Here is a 26,324-nt window from a genome sequence, read left to right on the forward strand (position 1 = left end):
TTGACATCAATAGCTATGACGAAAAGTTGGTGGTAGTGGAGGCCTCTCTGGAAATTCTTCTTATCCTTATAGCTCTGTATTGAAGCCATTTTGTTTTTGAACACTCTTCAAATATTACTTCAAAACATGTATAATAAAGTCATCTAATTAGATTTAGCATCTGATATAAAGTTTTTTTTTAAATTCCCAAAAAGGTGGTGGTGTTACCCCTTAAGGCACCTTGGGAAAATGAGAAATCGACTTATACTTGTTCATCCAAAAATATTTCCACCATATCAGTCTCCGACAAATCTGGTAGATATTGAGGTGTTATATAAGTCCAATAGAGGTCTTTTAGCATGACTTAGGACTCTTTTTTATACTGCGCAACGCATAAATAGCAGTCATCAATGTGGTTTTCCAGTTTTGTTAAAATCTAGTCTAAGCTAAATTTCAAACAGCTTCGTTTACCTCTTTCTGTCTAATTACTGGTGAGTTTAACTGAATTTTAACATCAAGAAAGAAATTAATAAATTACAAAAACTTATTTTTTTTTCATTTTTTTTTTTTTTCGAAAATAGCATTGAGACGTTTGTTCCATCAGCGTCTTAAATTTATTTTAACCTATGCCAAATCTTCTTTTCTCATCTCTTACGGAAATTGCTCACATTCAACCATATATTTCAGAAAAGGTCATTATAATCTATTGTGTCTCGTGCATCGCATTACCAGGTGTGTCTTCGAAGAACTGCCGACATCAGGTTTTTATTTCGATCATTATTTACAGGGTGGCTCCGATTTATATTTGGCTGTGTTAATAATATTCATGTATTCCGAATTGTTTTAAAAAAAGATCACGGATTTACAGATAGTGGAAAAATGGGTACACGATCAAAATCGGAAACTTTTCAATTACCAAAATGATACAAAGTAATAATAATTTACGAGTATAATCTACATAAAGAGGTTGATATTATACGGGACTCTCTAAAGAGACTATCCAACAACATCTTCAGTAAATGTCATATTATTATCAAATACTAGTCAAACTCAAATTATTATCAAAGTATTTATAGATATTTCAATCATTTGATTTTATTACTGATTATACTTCATAATACTCATTATAATACTTATCTAGATAAAAAAAATTATACTTAAACGACCAGAGAAAGGCAGAAATGAACATATAGAAATACAAAATTGAGAGCCACGCTTTTGGAAAACTGGAAATTATATTCAGAAGTTCCCATAAATTCAAAGAGTAACAATGCATTTGACTATAAAGAGAGCATTAGATTCATAGACAATGAAACGTGCGATGGTCAGGAATTCCTCGAAATAAGAGGTGATGGTGATGAGACGATTTAAGGGAAGGATGTATCTGAGAAGGTAATTGGTCTTGAATAAATATTGGTAAGACATATAGTCATAAAGAACAGAGGAGATAAACCAATGAAGATAAACAAAGACATCATTAGACAAATGGGTAGACGATAGAAAAATGACAACAAGTAGAAACCGGAATAACAAGCCAGAAGCAATAATTTCTTTGATTACTTTGTAACGTTATGACTCTGTTTAGAACAAGATACTATAACAAACAATATCAAAGTTTTATCTTCCAAAATTGGAGCTTCCTCTACTATAGTGTGAATAAAAAAAAGCCTCAAGTTTGAAAACCTTAAAATCAATACCTTATTAGCGATTCTGGCAAGGATAGAGTTGAAATGTTGATTTATTCACAAAATTGCTCGACGTGTCAACTACACTGTAATTACGGTTCTGCGTGTGCGTCGTGTAAGAGCAGATGAAGAAAGAGGAGCACGAAGATGACCAGTTGGTCAACCTACACGTCAAGATACGTGCTTCAGGCAACTTGCTCTGTTTGGAGAGAAAAATACCGTTATACATACACTGTCTCACCTCATTCGCGTCCTTATCTACGATTAAAGTGTAGTGTAGTGTCAATGCCGATCACTACCGTCAACGTTTGAGCTGGTACTGAGAACTGTAGCCATAGAAGACATAGTGGCGTAATATAGTATACAGTGACGAATTTTGATATTATTTATGACGTAATATTGTTTTTTGTTGAAAAAATATGCATAAAACTTTTGAACTTATCTTTTAGGAGGCTATTGCTTATTTCAGCTGTCTTCTGGTATTCACTCGATGCACTTTACATCCTAGTCTTACCAAATTAACGTCCACAAGTCCTTTTCCAACAAGACAATGTTCGTTCTGTTATTGCATATCGAACTATGAAGTTTCTGCAAGAATTCAGCGTTTATATTTTGCCATGGCCAACCCAGTCACTAGATTCAAATCCCAAAGATGTGAGAGATATGATAGAGAGGAGGAGAAGGAGATTGTTCATAGAATCTGGCTCCGTTATTCTATCAATTGCATTAGGTGCATCAAGCAGATCCCAATCATCTTCTTGCGATTTTTGTACGTATATGTTTGAGGATTTAGTCTTTCAGAATCAGGATTTCTTAGTTTTCCCAGTATTCTCAGAAATCTGTGTACACCTTAAGCATATCTGTGATTATTCGTGGTGTATTAAACAAAACTAGAAAATAGATAGGGGGTAATGTTGAGACGGCATTTATTCTTCTAGTTACTAGCAGACAAATCTTCGAAAGTATCGGATTTCTTTACTTTTGGACATAATTAGTTCAACAATAATTCCAAATATTGCCAGTCCATTTGTGAACAGAGGAGTACTTGAGTCGTTAGTATAAAGTTAAGCTTTTTCTGAATCGTTATTTTTTTAAGTTTCAACTTCCTTTTTCATACAGTACACGCCGTCTACGTCCAATGGATGACCCAGTTTTACGTACATATGTTCTATACTAGATTAAGATCTAATAACAGAAGCTATCCTGTATATGAGGTTGGGCGAACTTGGGTGTTCGAATTGTAAAAAACCCCGAATATAACGACGAGTGGCAGCTGGTGAATTATCGAGATACTTTTCGCCGGGGTTAGTTTTTGGTATATGTATGTCCGGATAGAGTTTTATAATTTTGAAAATTCAATATTATAATTCATAAGAGAAAGGTCAATTTGATCCTATCGAATAATGGACTGTTGATATGTAATTTTATTATAATGAAATGATCATAAAAAGTATATGAGGTAAGAGAAATAATTTCAGTAAAAAAACTAAATAATGAATGAATAGAATAACTAAGTTATCAACATCAATTTTTTGTTGATTCCAAATATTTTTGGATCCATATGTAGATAATATATAATGTAGTCAAAACATTTAGCAAAATTGTTAAAGAAAATACGAAAAAGGTAGGTTCTCGTAGGTATGAGTCAACTTCAAGTCAAATAGCTGTAGAAGATTTGACGTTAGAGCAGAGCGGTTTTGTTAAACGGGGAGTTCTCCGTTTTCAGAATATTTGAACAAATAAAAACTTCGAGAAGGTACTGATAGAAGAAAAAGATAATTGAAACCTAATTATTTTGCAGGCCGTGAATGAAAATCGCAATTATTGGATACTACGCTTAGATTGTACGAATATATACTGCAAAATTTTTTTAACAATGAACGAAACTCTGATCGACTATTATACTACATCCAATTTGGCAATCCCCTGAGTGAACATGATAGGCATAAGCTAGTTTGTTTATCAACTACTTTTACAAATGCTAGAAAGTGACTAGCCATAGTCAAAGGGAACATAAGAACGAGGGGATTTCGAGGACACTATTTTATTATTTTTATCTGAAAAAATGTTTTAAAAAAAGAGATAGGTTTCGAATAAGAAGATGGATGTCAAAAAACTAGTATTTTGAGGCAAACATTTGAAGGAAAATATGATGAGAATCGATTCTCACTTTTTCATTTCGTAGTTGAAACTGACAACTGATTTTAGCAATCCTGAACCAATCAGAGACAAATTTTGGATTTTCAAATGAGCGTGTACGGAATCTAATTCAAATTTATAGGATTTCTGATTTATTTGTCATTTTTTTATTTTAAATCACACAAATGAAAGATATGAATAAGATTAATAATAAGGTCTAGGTTAATATACAAACTATAACCACGTAAAATTTAAAATAAAACTCATGTAAAAATTCGTTCTAAAGCAAAATTCCAAAGCTTGTTTGGTCTCATTCGCATGCTGTGGAATTTTTAAAAGTCCCTAAGGTGGATACGGAAGTAATTCAGAGTTCAATTATATGATTTTCACCATCGTTTTGACACCCTGTATTTTTTATTTCTGCATATGGTGCCGGTCTAATAATATATAATAATAGTCACTGTTGTTTTTCCTTTTTCCAAATTGTTGAACAATATACCGTATATATGACTACTATTTGATTTAATGAACATCATAACGTCTATTATACTCTCTATATCCTTTTAAGATTTACCATCTCGATTTTCAGTTCGATTGTCTCATCATCAATGCTTATACAGCCGTTTAACTTTACCATAACACTTTTCAGGCCACAACATTTTTTTCGGGTTCAAAAGAATCTTCTTCTTCGCGTGCCCTCTTCTAACGAAGTTTGGGGATAACCCCAGCAATGTTATTTCTATCTCTGGCACTTCTTATTCGTCCGAGAGTCTAAACCGTCCACTCGCGAATATTGTTCAGCCATGAAACCTGTCGTCTGCCACAACTGCCTTCGATTTTATCTTCGATCAGAAGTTGCAAAAGTCTGTATTTGTTATTTTTATATATGTGTCTTAGATACGAGGTTTTTCGAGATTTTATTAATTCTATAAGTTCCCTGTCGGTGCCATAGACATGGGAGGATGATTGGATGTTTTGGAGACAATCATGGTTTTGGTCTTTTTGATTTTTCCATTGATTTTAACACCTTCTCTTGCATCATCTAAAACTCTGTCAAAAACTTCTTCTGAATATATATTGAAGAGTAGAGGAGACAACACGCATCCCTGTCGCACGCCTCTTTTGATGCTGTATGGATGGTTCTGTTTCGCCGGTTTCAGTTCTCACTAATGCAGTTTGGTTTTCATAAAGCGCCCGCATGATTTTGAGGTCATGCCAATAAAACATACACATAAGAAGAGATCCTTTAGTTGGTTTCGCATTTTTGTAGTTGTATATTAAAACTGATCAATAAGAAAGAATGCTTAAGGAAAAAAAAAAACGGAATTCTTTTTCGTCAAACTTGGAATGAAATACAACAAAATTACACAAATCCACGAGGACACAAGTAAGGTACGTACCACCTGCTACCTTTAAGCCGGATGACGTAAAACATGTTTGTTGCCGGAAGCTTATAATCAAAAGTGAAATCGTCTTTGGTCATTAATTTTACAATCCTAACGTAAATATGAAGTTTGAAAGAAAAATGTATTTAGTTTAATGTATTGTTCCAAAGGTATTTCGCATATGAAAGTGGTATAAGTATTGGTCTATTATATAAAAAAATGCAAGATATTCAAACTGATAATCTTATTTCAAAATTACATTAGTACAAACGTTATTTTAATATTAGTCTTAAATAAGTTTTTCGTATTGTTAAACCCTTCTCTTCTATAATCATCTAAGATTCAAATAATTGTTACTGTCCTTCATTTTTTGTAAAGAAATCGTTATAATCATACATTAATTAACTTAGATCGTGTTGTTTTCAATAAAACAAAATTTCCAGAAGCCTTTTAGAGAGGCGTCACACTAATCCTGTATAATGAGACCTTGCGTTCAAAAATAATCCGATGTTCAAAAAAAAAATTTTCGACAAAAATTGTAGACAATAAAAGAAATCAAAGAGAATTTGACTTTGGTCCATGAAGACGCGAGCATAAAATTTTGTGAGACTTTTGAGATAACTTTTACAATGTCAAAATGAAGGTTTAAGATTTTTATATTCATTTCCAGCATTATCGAACATTATCTTTAATCCGTATGACTGCGCTCATTATTGTTTATAATTGAAATTGTTTGATATGTTTATTTGAATCTTGTAAGAATTTCTCTTTTCCACTGTGCATGGATTATTTTTAATAAATAGAACAACAAATGAATATTTACAATTCGCAATTTTCAATTATGGGCAATATAATTCAGTCTGCAATATCATATTTTAATTGAAAGTGGAATTTTCAACGAAAATTTTAATGCGATAAATATGTTGATAAACAACATGCTTAATAAACAAATTAAAATAAATAAAATAAAACAAGTGAGATGAATATATGAATCATTATTAGTATTAAATCGTGTACAGGTTATTCATATTTATCTTATAATTTTGAAGGTGATAATGAAATTTTAATAATCAAGTTTTTTCTAACATTTATTTGCAAGTCATGTTCAATAAAACGTACAATCACAATAACAATTCCATTGTGCAATTTATTAATGACATATTTATCTTGTTTTATAAAATATTTTACAAGGAAGCACAAATTAATTACATATTTCTCAATTTATTTGCCGCATAATGTCTAAGGTCATAGTCGTATCTTTTAATTATATTCTATATATGAAATAAATGAATCGATTTGAATCTGTGAATTATTTATAATGTAATATAAAGAATATACATCTGGGTACAAACAATCTTAATAATTCAGCAAGAGTATAAGGAAAATTTAAGTGCAAATCAGTCATAAATAATCTAAAACTAATATATACCACAGGAAGTTACAACAATAGAAAAAATATGAAAGCTGTTAAGGTGTCGTTCAAACTAATCTTTTACTTATGAATAGTCCTAGGAATTTGACATTGTCTCTTAAAAATCTTATCAATCTTTTAAGTGACCGGAAGTTTGTATAATGTAGTCAATTATGTTGGGTATATTTTTTTTTAGTTGAAGTTTATCATTTTTGGATATTGTTTACAATAAAATGTATCATCAGTAACTGGCATGACTTGTACGTGTTTATCAATCATACATTCAAATAAATTCGTATACGTGTAAAATTTCGATTCATAATCACAAATAATGGCTAATTATTGAAATTATGTTTTTCAAATCGCACGTATAGAGAAAACGAGAACTGTAATTTATATTAAAGGACAACAACCTCAGAGGTTAGGAAATCATTTTTCTCCACAAAAGTTCGTGAATAATCTCGTTTTAGAGTAAAAATATTGTTATTAACTTGTTCTTTTTCCAAAAAAAAACCCAGTCTAACAGCTGGTTTTATTTGCACCCAGGTAAAAATTCAATTTGATTTTATAAGTAACGAGTAGAAATTAATACCGGCACTTTTCTTACAGATATCCAAAAGAAACAACTTTTTAGAATAATGTGGACGTATAAATCATCGTTTTCTGCAGTTAGGATTATCAAAATAAAAAATAAAGAATCTTGGGAAAACAAATCCAAATGATCTGACTACACATTAACTCAGAAGCATAATAAAAGCTAAGTGTGATCTTCTGAAGACTTAGAGCAAACAATTTAGCTATAGCACGGGTAGGGCGTATAATTTTTAACACGTTTTATAGACAAAATTTTGAAAAATTGAAGTAATCCTTTATGGGCTAAATCAGAACCATCCAAATTAGTTTAAAAAAAGCCGTGAGCAGCAGGGCTCCATCACGAAAGTCGAATTTTTTCTACTGAATTCTCGGCGATAGACCCGGTGGTCTCGAACCCTTTTGTTCAATTCCAATTGACAACAAAGAAAAAATTGTCATAATGACAAGAAATTTCGAAAATGGGAAGTAAAAAAAATCACCCTAGCAACGATCATACTCGTATTATTCATTAAATAGGAGGCGGTCCAGTTCAACAATTACAACGATCAAAATGATTTCGGGCGTTTTGTGCTAGAAGAACTGAAGAAGAAAACTTTGAACTTGAGAAAGACATCACCCCTACTTGCATGCGAAGTTCGAACCCTCTAGTTAAACTTTTTCTGGACAAAAAATATAACAAAAATGACCATAAAATGGAGAGGGGTGGAGATAGAAAGTTTCGACCTTAGACAGGAAATCATCTCGCAACTAATTGAACCTACATGTGAAATTTCATTTTTCAGTCGCTTTTCGTTTGACCTGCAGAGGTGAGCAAAGGTCAAAAACCACTTTTTTTGCACTGCGACCCCTCAAAATATTCATTTGTTTTCAACCAAACTCTAATAACATCAATCCGCCGCCAAAAAAGCCATGTATGCTAATTTTGAAACAAATCGGACCCATAGCAATTGCTCGAGAGACGAAAATAAGAATTGTAGCTTAAACAGATATATAGATGTATATATAAACTACAAACATTCGAAAAACCATCATAATCGTGTTCAGGAGGTCTCAAAACATGGGAAAAATGATGTGCCCCCCATTTTTCTTCTAGTCATGCCTACCGTAATAGTCTAATTTTTCTTTGAAAAATTCGTCTAAAAATTGAAGAAGGAATTGATATATACAATATTTTGCAATATATTTTTCACATATTTTTTGTACGAATTCTGTAATTTCAAAACTATGGTTTGCAAAATAAGAAAAACAGTCTCCTACATATCTATGCATATCCGAGGGTTGTCTGAAAAATACCCAACCTCAACCCGAAGATGTAAGAATAGTTATTTATAAGTCCGGAAAGTGATTTAGTACGGTACGAGATGGATGTTTATGGCCGAGGCGACGAAGAAACCGAGTCAAGAATATCTAATCGAGTACCGTAATCATAACTTCACGGACGTATATCGTAATATGTTTTTTTCATAATGTTTTCGGTTTTAAATAAAAAGCAAAATAATATTAAAATATGAAATGTCATATTTGACACTTTTACGTAAAAATAACTCCTTTGATTATTCTCTTATTATTTAAAAAAATATAAAATTAACACAAGTAACATCGCAAACAAAGGCAGACATATTGAATTTTTGGGAATACAAAAAATATTTTTCGAAAAAAGGGCAAATTATTCCAATTAATACGAGGTAAAAAGTGCTGATAAAAATGATGATAAAGCGCCACTTTCCGGACTCAAATTAGTACTGTAAAGTCGACTTTACAGTACAGTATGAAAAAAAAGGTATTTGTATGCTAAGGACTGAAAGTACTACTTTGTTGGACGAGTCTGGAAACAAACGAGTCCAATAAAGTAGTATTTCAGCCGCAGCGTACACAACATTTTTTAGACGACGCATAAGATCCAAAACTTTTTCAATTACACCGAGGAAAGATAATAAATAATAGAGAATTATAAACATTTTACTTATTGAACAATATAATGTACTTAATAATGTTTTCTTTTTCATCCTCATTCATTGTTATTCATTAATTTAGACAAAACTTCGGATAAAACAAATAATTTCAGAAAATTAAAAATTCAAGGTTATGCAAAATCATCGAAATGAAACTGTCAACTGTCAACATTGAAGTGGCTAGAGTCACATTTAAGGAAAATAATGTTGTCTACTCCAGGGCGACCCGAAAGTGTTTTGCAGTACGGAACTGTCATTTTCAATACATGGAACACTCAAAACGCAACTTTCGCTATGTAAATGAATACAGAACGAACAACTTTCAGATGGCGTCGTCTAAAAATTATAGAATAAGTGGATCGGTGAGAAGATCTTTCTAAATATGGCAAAAGTTACGAGCTGTCAGAAAATATTTCTTTTTAAAAGGCAATACCCCCCACGTAAAAGAAAGAGTGAGACACTGAGTACAAATCATACTACCACTACACCAACACCTACAAAAATATACTGTCTGACGCGCGTTTCGATAACCAGGATATCGTCTTCAGAGAGTGAAGCTGAAAATTTACCTTTAGATTGACTTTTTGTTATTAATTTCAATCAATTTACAATGAGTAAAATGGGTACAATGTTATTAATTTAGATTCACTAGAAATACCAAAATATCATGACATGACAAAGTTTATACAAGATTTTCATATATTAAACGATAATAATAGTAGTATCCGGTTTTTTTTATGTTATAACGAATTTTACTCACCCTAGTAAAAGTTATATACAACATGGGTACTACCGCATTGACTTAATATAAACCAGGGTCGTTAACCAGAATATATTTCCATATATAACGTAATTAGATAAGAATGTACATCTGTTTAATACTCGTTATTATGTCGAAATTTACTGGTAATAGGGTGTTAACAATATGATCGAGTTTCGACAAAACATAAATTCTAATTTAAAAAATACATATAAACTGGATATATTTCAAATGTATTAAATTTTATGATAATATGTGAAAAGTGTGTATTCAAGATTCAAAAGCAAAAATAATTGACAAGTATCTGCGTTAAAAATTAGCAATGATTTCAAGTTTACCGACCTTTCAGATTGTTTGAACATACACGTTATCGTCCCACATTTTCATTTATTAACTTTGAAACAACTTCCTTGGTTTTGACACGAAACATGTGGTGTATTTTATGACTTAATGTAACAGGTACTTTACTGTGATTTTATTGAAAATGTTTAACTTCTGTTAATCCTATCTAGTCGTGAAATGTGCCATTAATTTTCCTATTTGCCTATATTTTGAAATTCTTCGGAATTCCGCAATTTTAGAATTCAATTCCAAATATCTTTCTTTTAGAAGCGTTTGTAATTGGATTGACTTGGGCGATGTTACGTATCCGCAACCAACAGGTGTAGGGAGATTTCCTTTTCATTTGTCTCTAACCTTTCCTTCCTGTTAGGTCCTTTTTTTCGAGTTGTTGCTACCTTCGTATTCCATTTTCTTTTAGTCTGTACCTTCGATTGTTTTTATTCATTTTATTTACCAATGTCACCTTGACTGTTATTTTCTCACTCTCCGAATCATTCACACTCACTACGTTTAATTGTTTCTTTCTCAACTACAGATCAGCATTAGTAGTAGTATTGACTTATATAATTTCGTTATTGTTCTCTCTTTTTTTAACTTTCTAATGCTCTTCTTTTTTTGTTCTTGAACTTAGACAGTCATCTCTTCTGGTATGTTTGTAATATTTGTCATTTGATTCTTTTGTACGTTTATCTCCAGTCCTCCAGCTGTTCAATAATAATGGACTTTAAATACCTCCTGGTTTTACTGCTGTGCAATTTCCCGCTAATTTGTACCACATTCTCTACAGTCTTGCGTTTATTTTTTAATATATTTATCAATTATTTAGTACATTTTCTTTCTCTGTTTATACCACTTTATAATACTGAAATCAACTAAGAATTTAAAATGTTTAGCTTCCTAGGTTTCGATCTTATATCTTTAAAATACTACTTAGAAGATTATAAAAGCAGAAAATCAATCGTATTTTTGAAATAATTATAGAAAATCTTTGGAATTTTAACTGAATATTAGATGTTTTAAACTGGCTTACGAATGATGATAAGTTGATAAGGTACGTAATCGCCACAGATGACGGCGCAAACACACAAGATCAATAATTGTTAATGGGACCTTACGTGAAGCGATTTGTCTATAACAAAGTTTTGAGAAAACCATAATCAATGATACTAATGTTGTTTGAAATGAAATAAGTACTTTTAATTGCAGGTTTAGGAATCAATATTTAAACACTTATCTAGTGTACCTAATGAGCTCAATTTACTTTCTGTGAAACGTCCCATTAAGAAAGTTTGTCAAAGTTTTCTACAGCAACATCAATGTTGTCGGGTTCGGTGGTATAAACCTCCAAAGGTGTGACCTTGTCCAATCCGTCATCAATTCATCTAGATTATTTTCGAAAATTCAAGAATCAACGGTTAGATAATTTATTAATATCTCTACTTAAACCTATCCGACTGAAATTTGGAAAAAAAACAGTTCCCTAAAATAATGCTTACTTTGTATGTTATTTTACAATCGTATGAGTGTTGTTAACTATTCTCAATGATCACCTAGAACACGTACTAATTTTATTCTTGTCATATACAATTTAACGTACACAATCTTGTAGAATTGAGTTGTTTAGACTGTCTATCCAGATGCGGACCTAGAATTCCTAGCGCGTATTTAATTTCGTTAATTCAAACCACAGACACAAACAATTTAAAATTATTGGTCACAACGACCCCATAATATCAACTGTGTGAATCTTTTATCACAAGAAAAGTTGGAATAAACAAGGATAAACAAAGAAGCAAATGGTTATTGGTAATGTCGCCACGATGATATAAGACGGTCAACTCCGAATGGTACACAAAACCATTTGAGGAATTCTAAAATCACCAAAAAAGTTTCGAATTTGATTAATTTTTAATCAACCAGAACGTCGAGTTGATGAGCCACCCACCCAAATGTTGCACATCTGTAACGTGGTTAACTATTTTCAATACTAGATAAAATCTTTTTTGGAGGTTAAAACGCTTACTTTAAAGCTCATTCTGAGTGAACAAAGTACTTACGAAGCATCGAAAAATATATAAATATTAAAGGCGCTTATTTTGAAAATGAAAAAAAATTGGAATCGATTGTATTTACTTGTTTTTTATTGTTAGGCCATAAAAATAAATAGCTACCCCAGTATAATCGTAAGAAGATGTAACAACTTTTGAATAAAAATGTAATAATATAATTACACATCAAATTATACCACCATTTAAATGAAAATGACACAAATTCTCACTTTTAACAGCGAACAATGGAAAAAACTAAAATGTTTTGTAAATTTGAAATCCTTCAATGCATTTGTCATATTTGTTATTGTTTCCCATATCAAGTTGTTTTAGTATTATTTTATTATCTTGGTTTAATGTTTAAGTTAGTTACGTAATGATTAGCCACTACTAAAAATTACTTGGGCTGGAAACTTACATGTTTCTTATATAATTTGGGCGACTTATATGAACATGTGGTTGCGTGTATTAGTGGCCTTGAAAAAAAATTTATATAGACAAATTGGAGACTTCTGTGAAAGAATACATACAATAATAAACGGGATGTTTTATGATTATACCATGCAGAAACAATGTAAACGTCAGCTGTGTGAATGAAAGTTTCTAATTAACATCTTAGAAATGTACTTTCTGCGTATCCGTAATGAGAATTGTGTTATCCCAGATAATATAGATTATAACTCCTACTAATTTATTTTTCTGATGTTCTATTATGACAGCTCTGTTTATTTATTGGATTGCTAGGGTTTGTCAAATAGAAGAAATAGGAAAATATTATTTTATCGATGCGACATGCCTGTAATAACCATTTCCCACTACAAAAGTAACGAAAGTTCTTAATAAATGTGTCGATAAGATTTAAACTCAAAGCCGAAGCAAAGTGAAAAGCAAGTAATTCAAGTGGCGCCTGTAGTGTTTGTGACTTTGTAGCTGATTCCACAAGCTTGCACTTCTCCAAAGGAATGTCCCGATAAATTGAGGTTCTGGGCGTCTGTAAGCGAACTCGGTGTTCATGAGCTATGTCCGCCTGTCGAGTAGGTCTTGTAAAAACTGCTCAAGGAGAGATTATGTTGGATAGCTAGGAAGAGCATTTGCCGTGGATCGCCTATAAGTCGAGCTGCTCTCCTCTGTATTGAACCGAGCATCTTCAGGGTATGCTTGGAAGCCGAGCTCCAAATGTGCGAGCAATAGTCGACGAATAGATGGACGAATCTGGGTATCAAGCTTCTTGGTCTTAAAGAAGGTTCCAAGTTCCAAGTGACTATGCCAGGACATATTGCTTCCAGTCTCAACACCCACCAAACGAATTTACTTCTATCTCACTTCAGAATGAATTCAAGATGAGTATTGACAGTTGATGTACAAGAGAAAGACCGTAGGTGACAAGATGCATCCCTGGGGAACACCAGCGTTGGCCTCGAACCTTTCTAAGGTGTGTCCATCTATGCATGGATTGGTCTTTGAGAAAACTACTAAGCTAGTTGATAAGTTACGACAACAAACCGTACAATCTTAATTTATTTAGAAAGTTGTAATGCCAAATCCTGTTAAAAGCATTTGATATGTCCAGTGCGATTGCTCTGGATTCCTCACATTTCTCTAAAGCTTTAGTCCATACGTTGGTGGCATAGACCAGGAGGTCCCCCATGATTATTTTGTCTTACCCAAAGTAGAATCTAGTTCAGCAACGTTCACTATCGATGGCTGTCAAACAAATATTAAACAGCGTGGCGTTTCCAAACTTGATTGTGTACTTTCTAATACAGTGGTAGTTTTCAAGCAACTACCGCCATCTCTAGGTCAGGTTAGGTCTGGTATTTCTGGGACCATCGTCGTACTAGACACTATACAGGCAGCGCCGAATCATGTAATCTTCGTATATAAAATATTTCAAACTTCAAGTGATATATTCACATGTTAATAACCTGAATTGGCTATTTTCAATCACTACCTCGAGCTGAACGGTTTGATAATAATAATTTCATAGCATAATATAATACGTAAGTCAATTAATGGAATGCACACTTCAATAGTGAGCGCGTGGTGTCTCGCGATTATAAATGTTGACCTGGATTCCTATCACACTTTTATTTTTGGCCGTGTGCTGTCGCATCAGCATTAGGATTTTCTACTAGTCTAACATAGGATAGAACGAACAGAAATTTTAAGAATACGTGAAAGATGAGAGGATACGTGTAATGGAAAATGATTATGAGCTGCAATGAACTCAAAAAAAAATTATTTCTAAAATACCTACATAATTAAAATAATATAAAAATATCAACATTAGAATTTGAAAATTTTCAGGTGAATCGGTTACTATTCACAATATTCACTCTCTCCTTTACTTGTTTGGTTCGTTTTATTGGTCAATAAAACTATTTTGAAAGCGTATAGAATGAAATGAGGATTAATTCGAAATTATATTCACGTGTTCTTTAAAAGTTTGCTATTAAAGGAGACTTTTAATACCTCCATAAAGGACTGGTTCTAATTTGTTGAGGAAAGATACTAAAGCAGAAAGTTATAGAGGACGAGAAAAGGCAGTTGAGGAATATAATGGGAATTACATAATTTTTTTTCTCTGATCTCTTAACATTTCAGAGAGAATATACCGTAAAAAGTTGCTTGAAAATGTCAATTCTTGTTCATGAAATTGTATAAATTCTTTGATTGAAACTTTCCCTTACTGTTTCGATGTTGAAATTGTAGAAATTTGAATGCGTTTTGCATTTAGACGTGCAGTACGTTAGGCTGTAACAATTTTTTAATAAGTCCCTCCAAAATTGACAAGTTAAATGAACCTTCTGGTCCTATTTTGCAAGCTCTTAACTGGTTTCTATACGAGAGTTTTGAGATATGGCAACACTGATATGAATATGTTAAACCTGACGTTGTCATCATAAAGTTTGACAGTTTTAATAGTGAGCGTACTTAGAACTTGTTGTATTTCAGCTGTTTACAGATATTTGAAACATTAATCTTGGTCAATAAATGAAAATTAATCGCGAACATTTTCGTGGATTAAACCAACAGCAGTGTACCGATCCACTCGCTTCGACTTTTGGTTATGAAGCACCATCCCGATTCACTGTGTTTCGCTGTTTTCTGAATTCAATCGAAGTCGTACTTCGCTACAAGATAGATTTCGTGAAGGTCGTCAAAAATCGGCCGTTGTGCCAGAAAATAAAGATAAACTGATATTGCAAGTTCGTCATATGACATACCGTGAGATTGAAGCATATTTGGGCATTAGTTCCACTCGCATATATTGAATATTGCGTGAACATTTGACTGTCGGAAAGATTTGTTCGGTCGCGTTAGATAATTTGACAATCGCTCAAAAAAGCTCAAGTCGATTGGTGCAAAGAAATGCTGAAAAAATTCAATCGCGGTGCTTCAAAAGACGTAACAAGCGACGATATATGCATATGGACCAGAAATCAGAATTAGACACCAGCATTTGTATGCCAGAATTATTTAAAAAAATCAGGGAGACCAATCGCAGAAGAAGAATCATTCTCCACCACGACAATGCGTACTTGGTAAATTAAGCTTTATAAAATTGGAAAATATCAAATTTTGTAAATAGAAAATGCGAGAATTAATTGAATAATCAAAAATATAATTATTCAACGGCTCATAGAAATATTTTATCAAAATAGATTGTTTCTACAAGCTTCAATACTTAAGAAAATGAGAGGTACACTTCTACTATGTTAACAAAATTGCAAATAAAACATCGGCAGGTAAAAATATAAACTCTTGCACAAAATATGTTTGACGCGCCACAAAAATCTTACAATCCCATTTCGGCCGGAAATTACTCACACTCTGTCTGATATATCCGGAATATGTGAGAATTGTACCGATTTATCGCTCGTGTTTCGGAGGTATTGAACCCCAACAGTCTGAAAACTTGTTCGCATTAAAGCGGTTTAGTGAATAAAACGAAAAAGGCAACAACCAAGGAATTCTTCGCTCAAAATGATAATATTCAAACAATGATTCGATATCGCACAATTAACATGATTAGAAAATTTTAGAATGTTTCTTCGATTCATTACAGATATGATGAAAATAAACTGCCGCGGAACAAGCGACATAATTTGTGATATTAATTTTTAGAAATAAAATATGTGACATTGTCTTCATAAAGTTTGACAGTTTTAATAGTGAGCGTACTTAGAACTTGTTGCGATTCGAGTGCTATTTCAGCAGTTTACAGATATATAAAACATTTACCTTGGTCAAAAAATGAAAATTAAATCGCAACTTTCAACGTGGATTAAACCAATAACATTAACTCGCTCCGACTTTTGGTAATGAAGCACCATCACGATTCACCGTGTCCCGCTGGTTTTCCGAATTCAATCGTGGTCGTACTTCGCTACAGGGTGAATTTGGTGAAGGTCGTCCAAAATCGGCTGTTTGTCAGAAAACATCAATACTGCACGTAAACTGATATTGCAAGATATTGCAATAAGATTTGTTCGCGTTGGATAGCACATAATCTCACAATCATTCAAAGAAAAGTTTGTGTCGATTGATGCAAAGAAATGCTGAGAAAATTCAATATATAATCCAACAAAAGTTGTTAATTCACTAAACACTTCGGAGCAAATGGATGTTGTTTTTTTCGTTCTTCACCGTTCCATTAGAAGAACGTAGAATGGTCAATTCTGAATGGTACACCAGAAATTGTTTATCAGAAGTGTTCGAAAAAATCGGGGACACCAATCGCAGAAGACGAATCAATTTAGATCTAATGGAGAATATTTTGAAAAACAATAAAGCCACATCCAATTATAAATATTTGTTTTTATTTGTTTATCTCAAAACTTGAGCAGCAAACCTCGTATTGTATAGGAACTGTTATTACTCGTAAATAATCACTTAGTTATTCAAAAATTCATCAAATTGCGATGTAGATAAAAGCTTTTCTCGACACGGGGAAAATACATTGTACATATATATACGTTTATTCAAATTTTAAAGTACGCTTCCTTTTCAGTAACCAGTAACTACTACTTTACCAGTCCTTTAACAATGTTATCAAACTAAATTTCACTATTTCCGTTCTGAATCTTCGAAGCGATTTCCTTCTCGACGAAATGAAGTTATTTAATACAATAAATGATTTATAACGTTATTACAATGACACTTTTTGAATGCGTTTACAAATTACTGTTACACAACTTGTGGACAGCAAAGTTGTAATCAAGATGTTTTAGAGAAAGTAGAAATAACGGACAGAGTTGATTGTTTAGTAATACAATAAAATCATTTAAGTGGGTGTTGGTAATAATGTGACAAAATTGTTAATCACATTTCAAACAGACTATGAAGTTGAAATAAGAAATTACTATTTGAATTTTTGTATTTAAAAAATTATAATAGTAACTGATAGAATAACCGTAAGGTTGTCAGCTTACATCGAGATGATTTTATAGCATTCGTAACTTCTCAACGGTTCAATTAAATCGCAAAAATATTAAAAAAGTCTGTATGTATGCCGCTGATAAAGGGATAATGACGATAAGAAAAAAGGAACAATGCGGAAAGCATATTGCGGAAAGCATATTGCAGTCCAATGAAGAATAGTTTGAGGAATAGATACCATCCTGAAAGAAAATTGAATTATTGGAAAAGATCTACGTATTTATCAAAGAAATACGAGAGCAAGAATCAATGGAGTAGAGGTTGGGATAACTGATTCCAACATAAACAAAGGGGGGTAGCCTGCAATGTAGCAACTACGAAAGAATTATGCTTTTAAATACCACATACGAACCATAATGGCGAGATCAAAAATAACGGAACACGTGAAAAGGAAAAGGAGAACACCAACGGTGCTTTAGAAGAGGAAAAACCATTGTAGACGCCAACAAAAAAAATCCTAGGAAGATGAGATAGAGCTACATCGATTATTATAAGGAACGTTGAAGACAGAATGACAAGTCTAATAAAATTAACACAGATGACAATAGAAGCGTAAGCACTAACGAGAAGGATTGGCAGAGGCGAAAGATAGAAATAGAAGGGGTTGTCATCACACAAACATCTATGATGTAAGAAATAAAAAAGCCCGAGAAGAAGCCACACTCTCTGAATGATAGAGAAAGGGGAAAAAAGAGTATTAAAAAGAAAGACCAAGAACATAATAAGCATATTCATAAATAGGACTACCATAAAAGTAAGTACGGTTTTGAAGAGTTGGACCGCGTACAATCTGAAAATGGAGCATATTCAAATACTAAAAGAAAGGATAAGACATAATAATTAAATTCATAAAATTCCAGAGGTTGAAATGCAATGGAGACGTTGAGAGAAAAATTAAAAATTTGAATCCAATGGAAAGTAGACCAAGAATAAGATGGGAAGTGAAAAAAAATTGGAAAAATTGAATATTCTAGTTCAACAATAGAAGAATGCGGAATGTAGCACTTCAATCAAATAATAGAAAGACTCCAAGGACCGATGTTATTCCCCTGGAAATGTATCTTCCTAGCAAATACAATCATTGCAGATTTTTAAATTCGGGGTATATTTGTTACTCTATGTTTAAGTGAATCTACACAAATAAGGGGTACGGGAGGATGAGAATTTTGAAAACTTGGTATCCTTGAAAACGATGTTTTTTCAGATAACTAAAGACAAGAAAATGAATAGGGCGAAACTTGTATGAAATATTCGCATAATGTTTTTAGTCTTTCTAAACCTCAATCAAGTTAATTTTTTAAAATTCAGCTTTTCAATGAAATTTTATGAATTATTTTGTTCTCTTGTTATAGACAAACAAGGTTTTCCTAACGACTTTTCAATTATGATTTTTATCCTATTCTCTTGATACGCCCGATACGTAATTAACAATAATTCGATCCTAATTACGATTTGATTTAATCCTTTGGATAGAAAACGACTTTACTACCATAGTTAAACATGCAGCCCTCTAACTAACTATTTCAAATATGATAATAAGAAATATAAACACGCTCTTATTTATATATTCTGCTCGCCAAGTGATAACTTGAATAAGTCAGTCTATCCATTGCAAAAAATCAAATTATTTGTTATTTTATTATGAGTACAGATGATTTGGATATTTTTCACGATCCGAAAAAATAACTAAAAATACGAATATCAAATAATAATAGCACATATACATATACTTATAGTCTCGTAATCTTTCTGTAAGTGGCAAGCTATTTTTTCGCGTGCCTGACCTTCCACAACCTAGCAACAGTCGAAATAGATGTTAAAAAAGTCGACGCCAGATAAAACGCGATAAATAAGAAGCTAATTTTGACGATTGCTTTTAACCTTGGGTGTCTCTGAATTTTATATCAATAATTTACACATTCGATTTTATAATTTTCTAAACACAAAAGCAAAATATACAACTTTAATTATGAAACAACGATTTGAATTGAATAGATAACTTTTTTTTTATGTTTGAATGTATGAATATAATGCTGAATACAGGACCGTAAGGAGGATTTTCTGAGTGCGAGATACATAAACTTTTTTTGCACTTAAAATAATTGAATATTACATGTACTCAAAGTTTCGGGTCTGAATCACAGATGGCACAAAAAACATTTTGAGATAAAACAAATAGCCTGCCAGGAGACAGAAGAAATCAAGTCTGACGAATAAAGTGACTAGGGCTTTTTTCCTAATCCAGTTTATTGACAAATATAAAAACAAAGCGATGTCATCAGGTTCTGCTTATACCTGTCGGATTCAGGTCGTTTCCAGAAGGTCAGTGAGTATTTCCCTGTTCGCGGCAACAGTTCCCTCCGGTGTGACAGTTATTTCGGAATAATATCTAAAGCTTTAAAGAAACATGACCGCATTTTCGATGTTCATGAAATAACTGACATAATTCATCACGGTTTAATAAGTTCACTGTTCATGAGGTTACATCATCTGACATAGTTTTAGATTTCAAGAAATGGCAAAATATGTTTTTCTTTCAGATTAATATTCTCTTTATGTTTGTTAATTAGATGTGTTAAAGCCTGCCCTACAATAAATGATATTATTCATCATAACTTTTTACTGGCCAAGACAAAAGCAGATAGATACTCTCTCTACCTTCGGTTAAGACTTACCAAGGTCGAGTGCCAATAAAAACTACAAAGATATTAAAAAACTGATTAAACTGTGCAATTCTAAAAACTGATGACACGGAAAATGTTATTAATCTCTGTAAATTGACTTTTCCATCAAACTACCTTCTTATTTAAACTTTTTATTTGATTAATTATTTCATCCAAACCAGAGATGTACAGAATAGTTTCAGAAATAAATGTAAATAGAGAATTCGAATACTTTTTCGATTAAATATTTCAAATGCAAAGTTACGTTTTTGTGAAGTAAATTTTGAGGTATACTAGGATGGTCCCAGAAGTACCTGGTGCAACAAAGAAAACACAAAAATTGTCAAGATTTTTCAACTGTCGACTATTCATTGTTGGCACCGAATCATTTTTTCAAGTCTGGTAACAGAAATTAATTCGACTGGCTAAATCTAGCGGATAGGGTGTATGAGGTAGAAGGTCAAAGTTTAATTCATTAATTCTTAGCCAAATGCGGCCGTTTTAGATAAATTTCTTCGCTCAAACGTAGCAATAAGTTCGCATAATACTCTCCGTTGATAGTTTTTCCTTTTTTAAGATAAATAATGAAAAGTATTCCATGCGCATCCCAAAAAACCGACATCATAATCTTGTCCGTAGATGGAAATGTCTTTACCTTTTCTAGAGCTGGTTCCCCCTTTTCATTCCATCGTTTTGATTGTTCTTATGTTTTGGTAGTGAAGTTATGGACCCACCTTCCAATATTCGGCGTTGTTTCTGTTCCATTGTGAGCAAACGCGGCACCATCTTGCGCAAATCTTCAAATTTTAACATAATATGCGATGTACCGCCCTTTTTGAAATGCCTGATACCTCGCGCACTTACAATCGACGATCATTCCGTATTTTCATCAACATTTCTGGAGTCGTCACCTCATTTGGTCGATTATTGCGATGCTGGTCTTCGCGGTTCATATGACCTCGTTTAAACTATGCTACCTAATATTTTATAGTCGATAACGAAGGAGCAGTCTCACCCAGAGAAAAATTGAGTTCAGTTTTTATATTGCTTGAGCTAATCCTTTTCAAATAAAAGTATTGTATCATATAACGATGACCAATTTTTTTCATGTTTACAAATCCACTGAAAACGTTCACTATTGATGGCTGTCAAACAGGCGTGGCGTTTTCAAACTTGAAACATACAAGCTCCTGATTGCCTCTGCTATAGATCTGGAAGTTCTAGCCTATTCAACCAAGAACGGAATTTCAATTTCTTACAGAACTTGTAATCCCAGTTTTCTTAGTGCTTTCTTAGACATCTTTTACACAATTGCAATATTGGCAGGGGCTCGTTGGAGATGTACCAATTATAAAGTTACCGGTATGAATAATTTTTACGTGTTATCAATCTTCGGTGCTGAGATCAAAGTACATGCACATCTCTTGTGATTGGGCAGTTGGTATAATTCATTTTAAAAATGCAAAATTTTCCCCAAAATCAGTTATCTGGTTTAACAAAACTAGAATTGTACTGAGAAATAATAATTATCGTCAAGGAATGCAATATGAGAAAATAGATACACCAATTCAAATTAACAAATAAAACAGATCATATATTTCAAAATGCGAAACCTGTGTTTATATAGGACAAGCATCTCGATATTTGGAAAATAGATTATGAAACATTGAATTATAAATATAAACATTATCTTCCGGGAAAAGACAATTTTCATAAATAATAATGAGAAAATGTTGTTACTATGATTAAATTTTTTTAAAATACTTTCAAAAGTACAGTAGTGTGTGGAATTTAGATCCTGATTTCAAAAAGATATAGGTCATTAATTACCGCTTCTCTAAAGAAATCTTTGTCAAGAATAATTGGTTATTGAGTTACAATTGGGCCTGGCAATTGAGAAGTGTATAAATTTCAAGTTTCCAAACAAAAATTACATAAACAGTTTTACACAGAAACCATTAAGTTTGGTGTTTAATAGAAATTCCAAAACTCTGCAAACTTTTCTAAACTATATCTGCAATGAGATAACCTACACAATATTTCCCATAAATACAATTGATTTTTGTGTTTGCTAAACATTGGATAAAGCTTTAACCAGAAATACAAGTATTAATTGTTTTTGTTTACGGATTATATACATGTTGTGACAGGAAGCGTATTTCAACCTGCCGAATAAATAGTTATCTACTGATAAGACTCTACGATAATTAAATCTGCTGATAAACTAAAGCAACCATTTCATTTCCCACAGCTATATTAATACATATATACCATGTTTTGACTTATTGATCTGATACATTTATTTATATTCTTATCTTAAGGCCAAAGTGACAGTTTGAATACATTTCTAAGTCAGAGTTATATTTATAATTAATAAAATCTGTCAGCAGTCCGTTGCTGTTTTTATAACGATCTATGAAATTAAAATAAAAATCAGATCACTTGGCGGTTTGGAAAAAAAATATTTGTTATATAGGGCGGATCACAAATTGTTGCATTTATGTAACCGGTCTATAGTAGGAGACTAGCGATTTTTAACAAAACATAAAATGACTTAAGATTGGTTTATCTATGGCAATTTTTATCCTGTTATTAGATATCTGTCGAATGACTGTAACCTGTAAATAAAGTTCAAATTGTACTGATAACACTGTTTGACGCGCATCTTTCTGGAGCGAATCTCACTTTCGCTTAAATGGACAAAATTGCAGATTTTGGAGAAAATATATTAAAGCACCAAAGATTTTTACATTCTTCAAAAATGACGATTTGGGTGGCAATTTCTTCAAAGAGTATAATAGGCTCGCGGCGATTTAGTATATAACTGTTAAGATAATGTTTCTACCACTTCTACAACAAGAGTTTACCCTTCGTTAAAATCCTTAACCTCCCCGTATCCTAGAACATCCCCAACTCTCTTCTTTTCATGGGGTTTCCTTAAAGGTCATGTCAACGTATATAAACCGATAACAATATTATATAAGTAAAGGAGACATGGGTCACATACAGATGTGTGTCAAAGATATTTCGAAAATCTAAGGACCTCTTTTCAGGAATATCAACGGAGAAATGGCGGACACTTGAACGATATTATTTGAAGAAATAATTTTCTTTTTTATGCATTTTAAACAAACGTTTGTTTTCATCCAAGGTCACGTCCGTTTTTCCTTTAAAAAGGGAAAAATATCAACAGCGAGTATTAGCGAAAACGACCGCATTTAGCTTAGAAGAAAGTGATTATTTTCTGGTTCTCTGACTTCAAAAATGCTTCGGTGGTCTAAGATCCAACTATGAAGAGGTGATGCCGGCAGCTAATGGCTATTTTGAGGAGCTTGACGATTTATTATAAAGAGATTACATTGAAAAATAAATTTTTCTTGGTTGGGCCAGGTTCTTCTGGGTACATTCTCGTATCAATTCGTGGTGCGACCCCTTTTTTTTTCAATATAACGTTAAATCTCGAGAACAAGAGTCAAAAATAGTTATTTATAGCTTAGTACCATAATTATGTATTCAAATTGACAATGGAACCTTGAACCACAAAAATAATTTCATTTTACTGGCCTGCGTAATAATTACCAAATGAAATGTTAAAGATTCTTCTGGAAGACCAAAATATGAAATTTAAAATGTGTACTTACCGAATGTAAATGTTCTAAAGCCAAAATAATTTCTCCTATATAAATGCGCACTTCATCTTCTGTGAAGTGTTCTCTTTGGTACAAATGAGTAAATAGTTCTCCTCCGGCTACGTAATCTGAAACAAAAACAATCATTTAGATTGTATGTTATCTATTAAAAATGTCTAATTTGAAAAATCTCATTATATAGACAAGGAAGTTTCAAAATACAACATATACGAGGGTGGTTTTACGGAAAACTGACTTTTCGGTGAAAAAAATGTTAATTTTCAATACAATCCTTATTTAAATCTACACAAAATCCAAGGAATTTCCAATTTTTTCATTTATCTGAAATCGCTTCCCATCGGGCCTTTTTTTAAATTTGAGAACAAAAAATAATACGGAGGAGCCAGATCAGGTGAATGTAGAGAAAAAGATATTAAAGTATATTGTTAATTTTACTGCAACAAGAGCGGACGAATGGACAGACGTGTTTTCGTGATGTTATCTTCAACAAATGCTGTAGTTTAAGGTCGGCATCACACAGTACCAGCAAATAAACAAATCTTCTTATAAATAATCAATGAAGGATCCCAAAACCTGTAGGGCGTAACCTTATCGGCCGAAGAAACAATTGATATCCATTGTTCCGACAGTATTTTTGTTTCTGGTATGCACAAGTTTCATCTAATGTGACGTATCCAAGAAAAACTTTACTTGGATTACGTTAGATAAATATCTAAACGTTACTTTGAATTTTTAATACGAACTAGGTTTTGATCAGCATTAAATAATCGCGGGACCCTTTGAAGATAGCTTTTTATATCTTGCGTCCTTTGATAGAAATAGAAAATTATTATCAAGTCCCGTATAGGGTGTTATTTAAAAATTATTCGTTTTTTTAAAGGAATCGCTAATCACAACTTCTTGACTATGAGAAAGCCTCGTAGTATGCTCGAAATGACTATTTAGAATTTTGTTCTGAGATAGGCAATTTATGAACTGAAAATTAATAGAAATAACCTAAATTTTATTTGTGTTTCTCCTATCTAGATGAGTCACACTGTATGTACCTAATGTTTTCATTACTGTGTATTTCAGCTGCTCTTCACAGATGACTCAGTCGAAAGTATTGAAGGAGTCAAGTAAGGTTCAAAGTAATTATAAATATTATTGTCATTATTGTAAATATTACTGCCAAAATGGATCTCTAATCTACTCATTTGAAGATTTCACCTCGGAATCTAACTGAATAAGCTCGGCCTTTATTATAGCATTACAAATGTCATCCTATCGCGATTGTATTTATTATGAAAGTTGTAGAGAATAAAATTAAACAATTATCCTTCATTAGAAATAGGTTAAATATGAAATATTAATGAAAATAAAACATATTTAGTTAGATATCCGTTGTAATGAGTTTTTAAGTCAAACGTAAGTTAGATTAAATGAGATTGTTTGTGGAGTTGTTTTGGTTTCCCAGCCGCCTCTAAAATACGTAGACTTTTCTCAAAGGAAGCTATTTTTCTGAGGGTTTTCGTCCCACTTTCCAAGGTTTTAGCACTACTCCTTTGAGTAACCTAAGCCTTTTGCTCAAATTACCAATCGTAGAGTAAATGATGCTCTGTCGTCTCTATAGAAGCTCGCACAAATTGCAGTTGTCGCTCTCTGCCATGTTTATCGTCTTAAGGTGGTATTTTTGGTTGTATTGGACGTGCCAGTAGATCAACCACAACTCTAATGTCATTTCTGAACATTTCGTTACTCGTAGCTAATATTGGATTGTTTTAAGCCAGGAATGTTTGTCCAGTAGAACATCATCTGATCAAGCCACATACGTCTCTTACACAAAATATTGAGGTATTATCCTTTTTGGCAAGGATGTCTACTTTCTCTTTACCTGGCCCTTGATGGGGTTACTTTGTTCCTATTAGCTAGAACTTAGTGCTTCTGGAGTTGGTTAATAATCCTACCCTAACTTGGACGTGCACTCAATAGCTTCAGGCTTTTCAAGACCGCTTGATTATAATGTCAAAAGTAAGTGGAATTAGATAATTGTTTGATATAAATAAATGAATGAAAAAATGTTATTAAAGTATATAATAAAGTATATAATAGATTGAGATTTAGGATTTACCATTGCCATGATTGTACGGCTGATCGCTCTACATTCTGCGCCCTTTATCTCAAAAACGGTTTCACGTATAAGGTTTATTCTCTCTAACTTCCATGACACAGATGAAATGAGATATTTTCAAAAAACATGTAATGTTCGCAACATTTGTAAAGCTAAAATAAATG

General features: G+C 32.5%; 1 protein-coding gene across 2 annotated transcripts in view; it reads right to left on the reverse strand.

The window, feature by feature from the left end:
* LOC130897368 (ribosomal protein S6 kinase alpha-5-like) overlaps window positions 1-26,324 on the reverse strand; it is a 183,608-nt gene that overhangs the window by 48,075 nt on the left and 109,209 nt on the right. For both annotated transcript variants that reach the window (XM_057806194.1, XM_057806193.1), the window contains exon 4: window positions 24,042-24,157. In XM_057806194.1, coding sequence (XP_057662177.1) covers window positions 24,042-24,157 — 116 coding nt within the window. The remainder of the gene's footprint in view (window positions 1-24,041; window positions 24,158-26,324) is intronic.

The sequence above is a fragment of the Diorhabda carinulata genome, chromosome 8 (assembly GCF_026250575.1).
Source record: "Diorhabda carinulata isolate Delta chromosome 8, icDioCari1.1, whole genome shotgun sequence".
NCBI lineage: Eukaryota > Metazoa > Arthropoda > Insecta > Coleoptera > Chrysomelidae > Diorhabda > Diorhabda carinulata.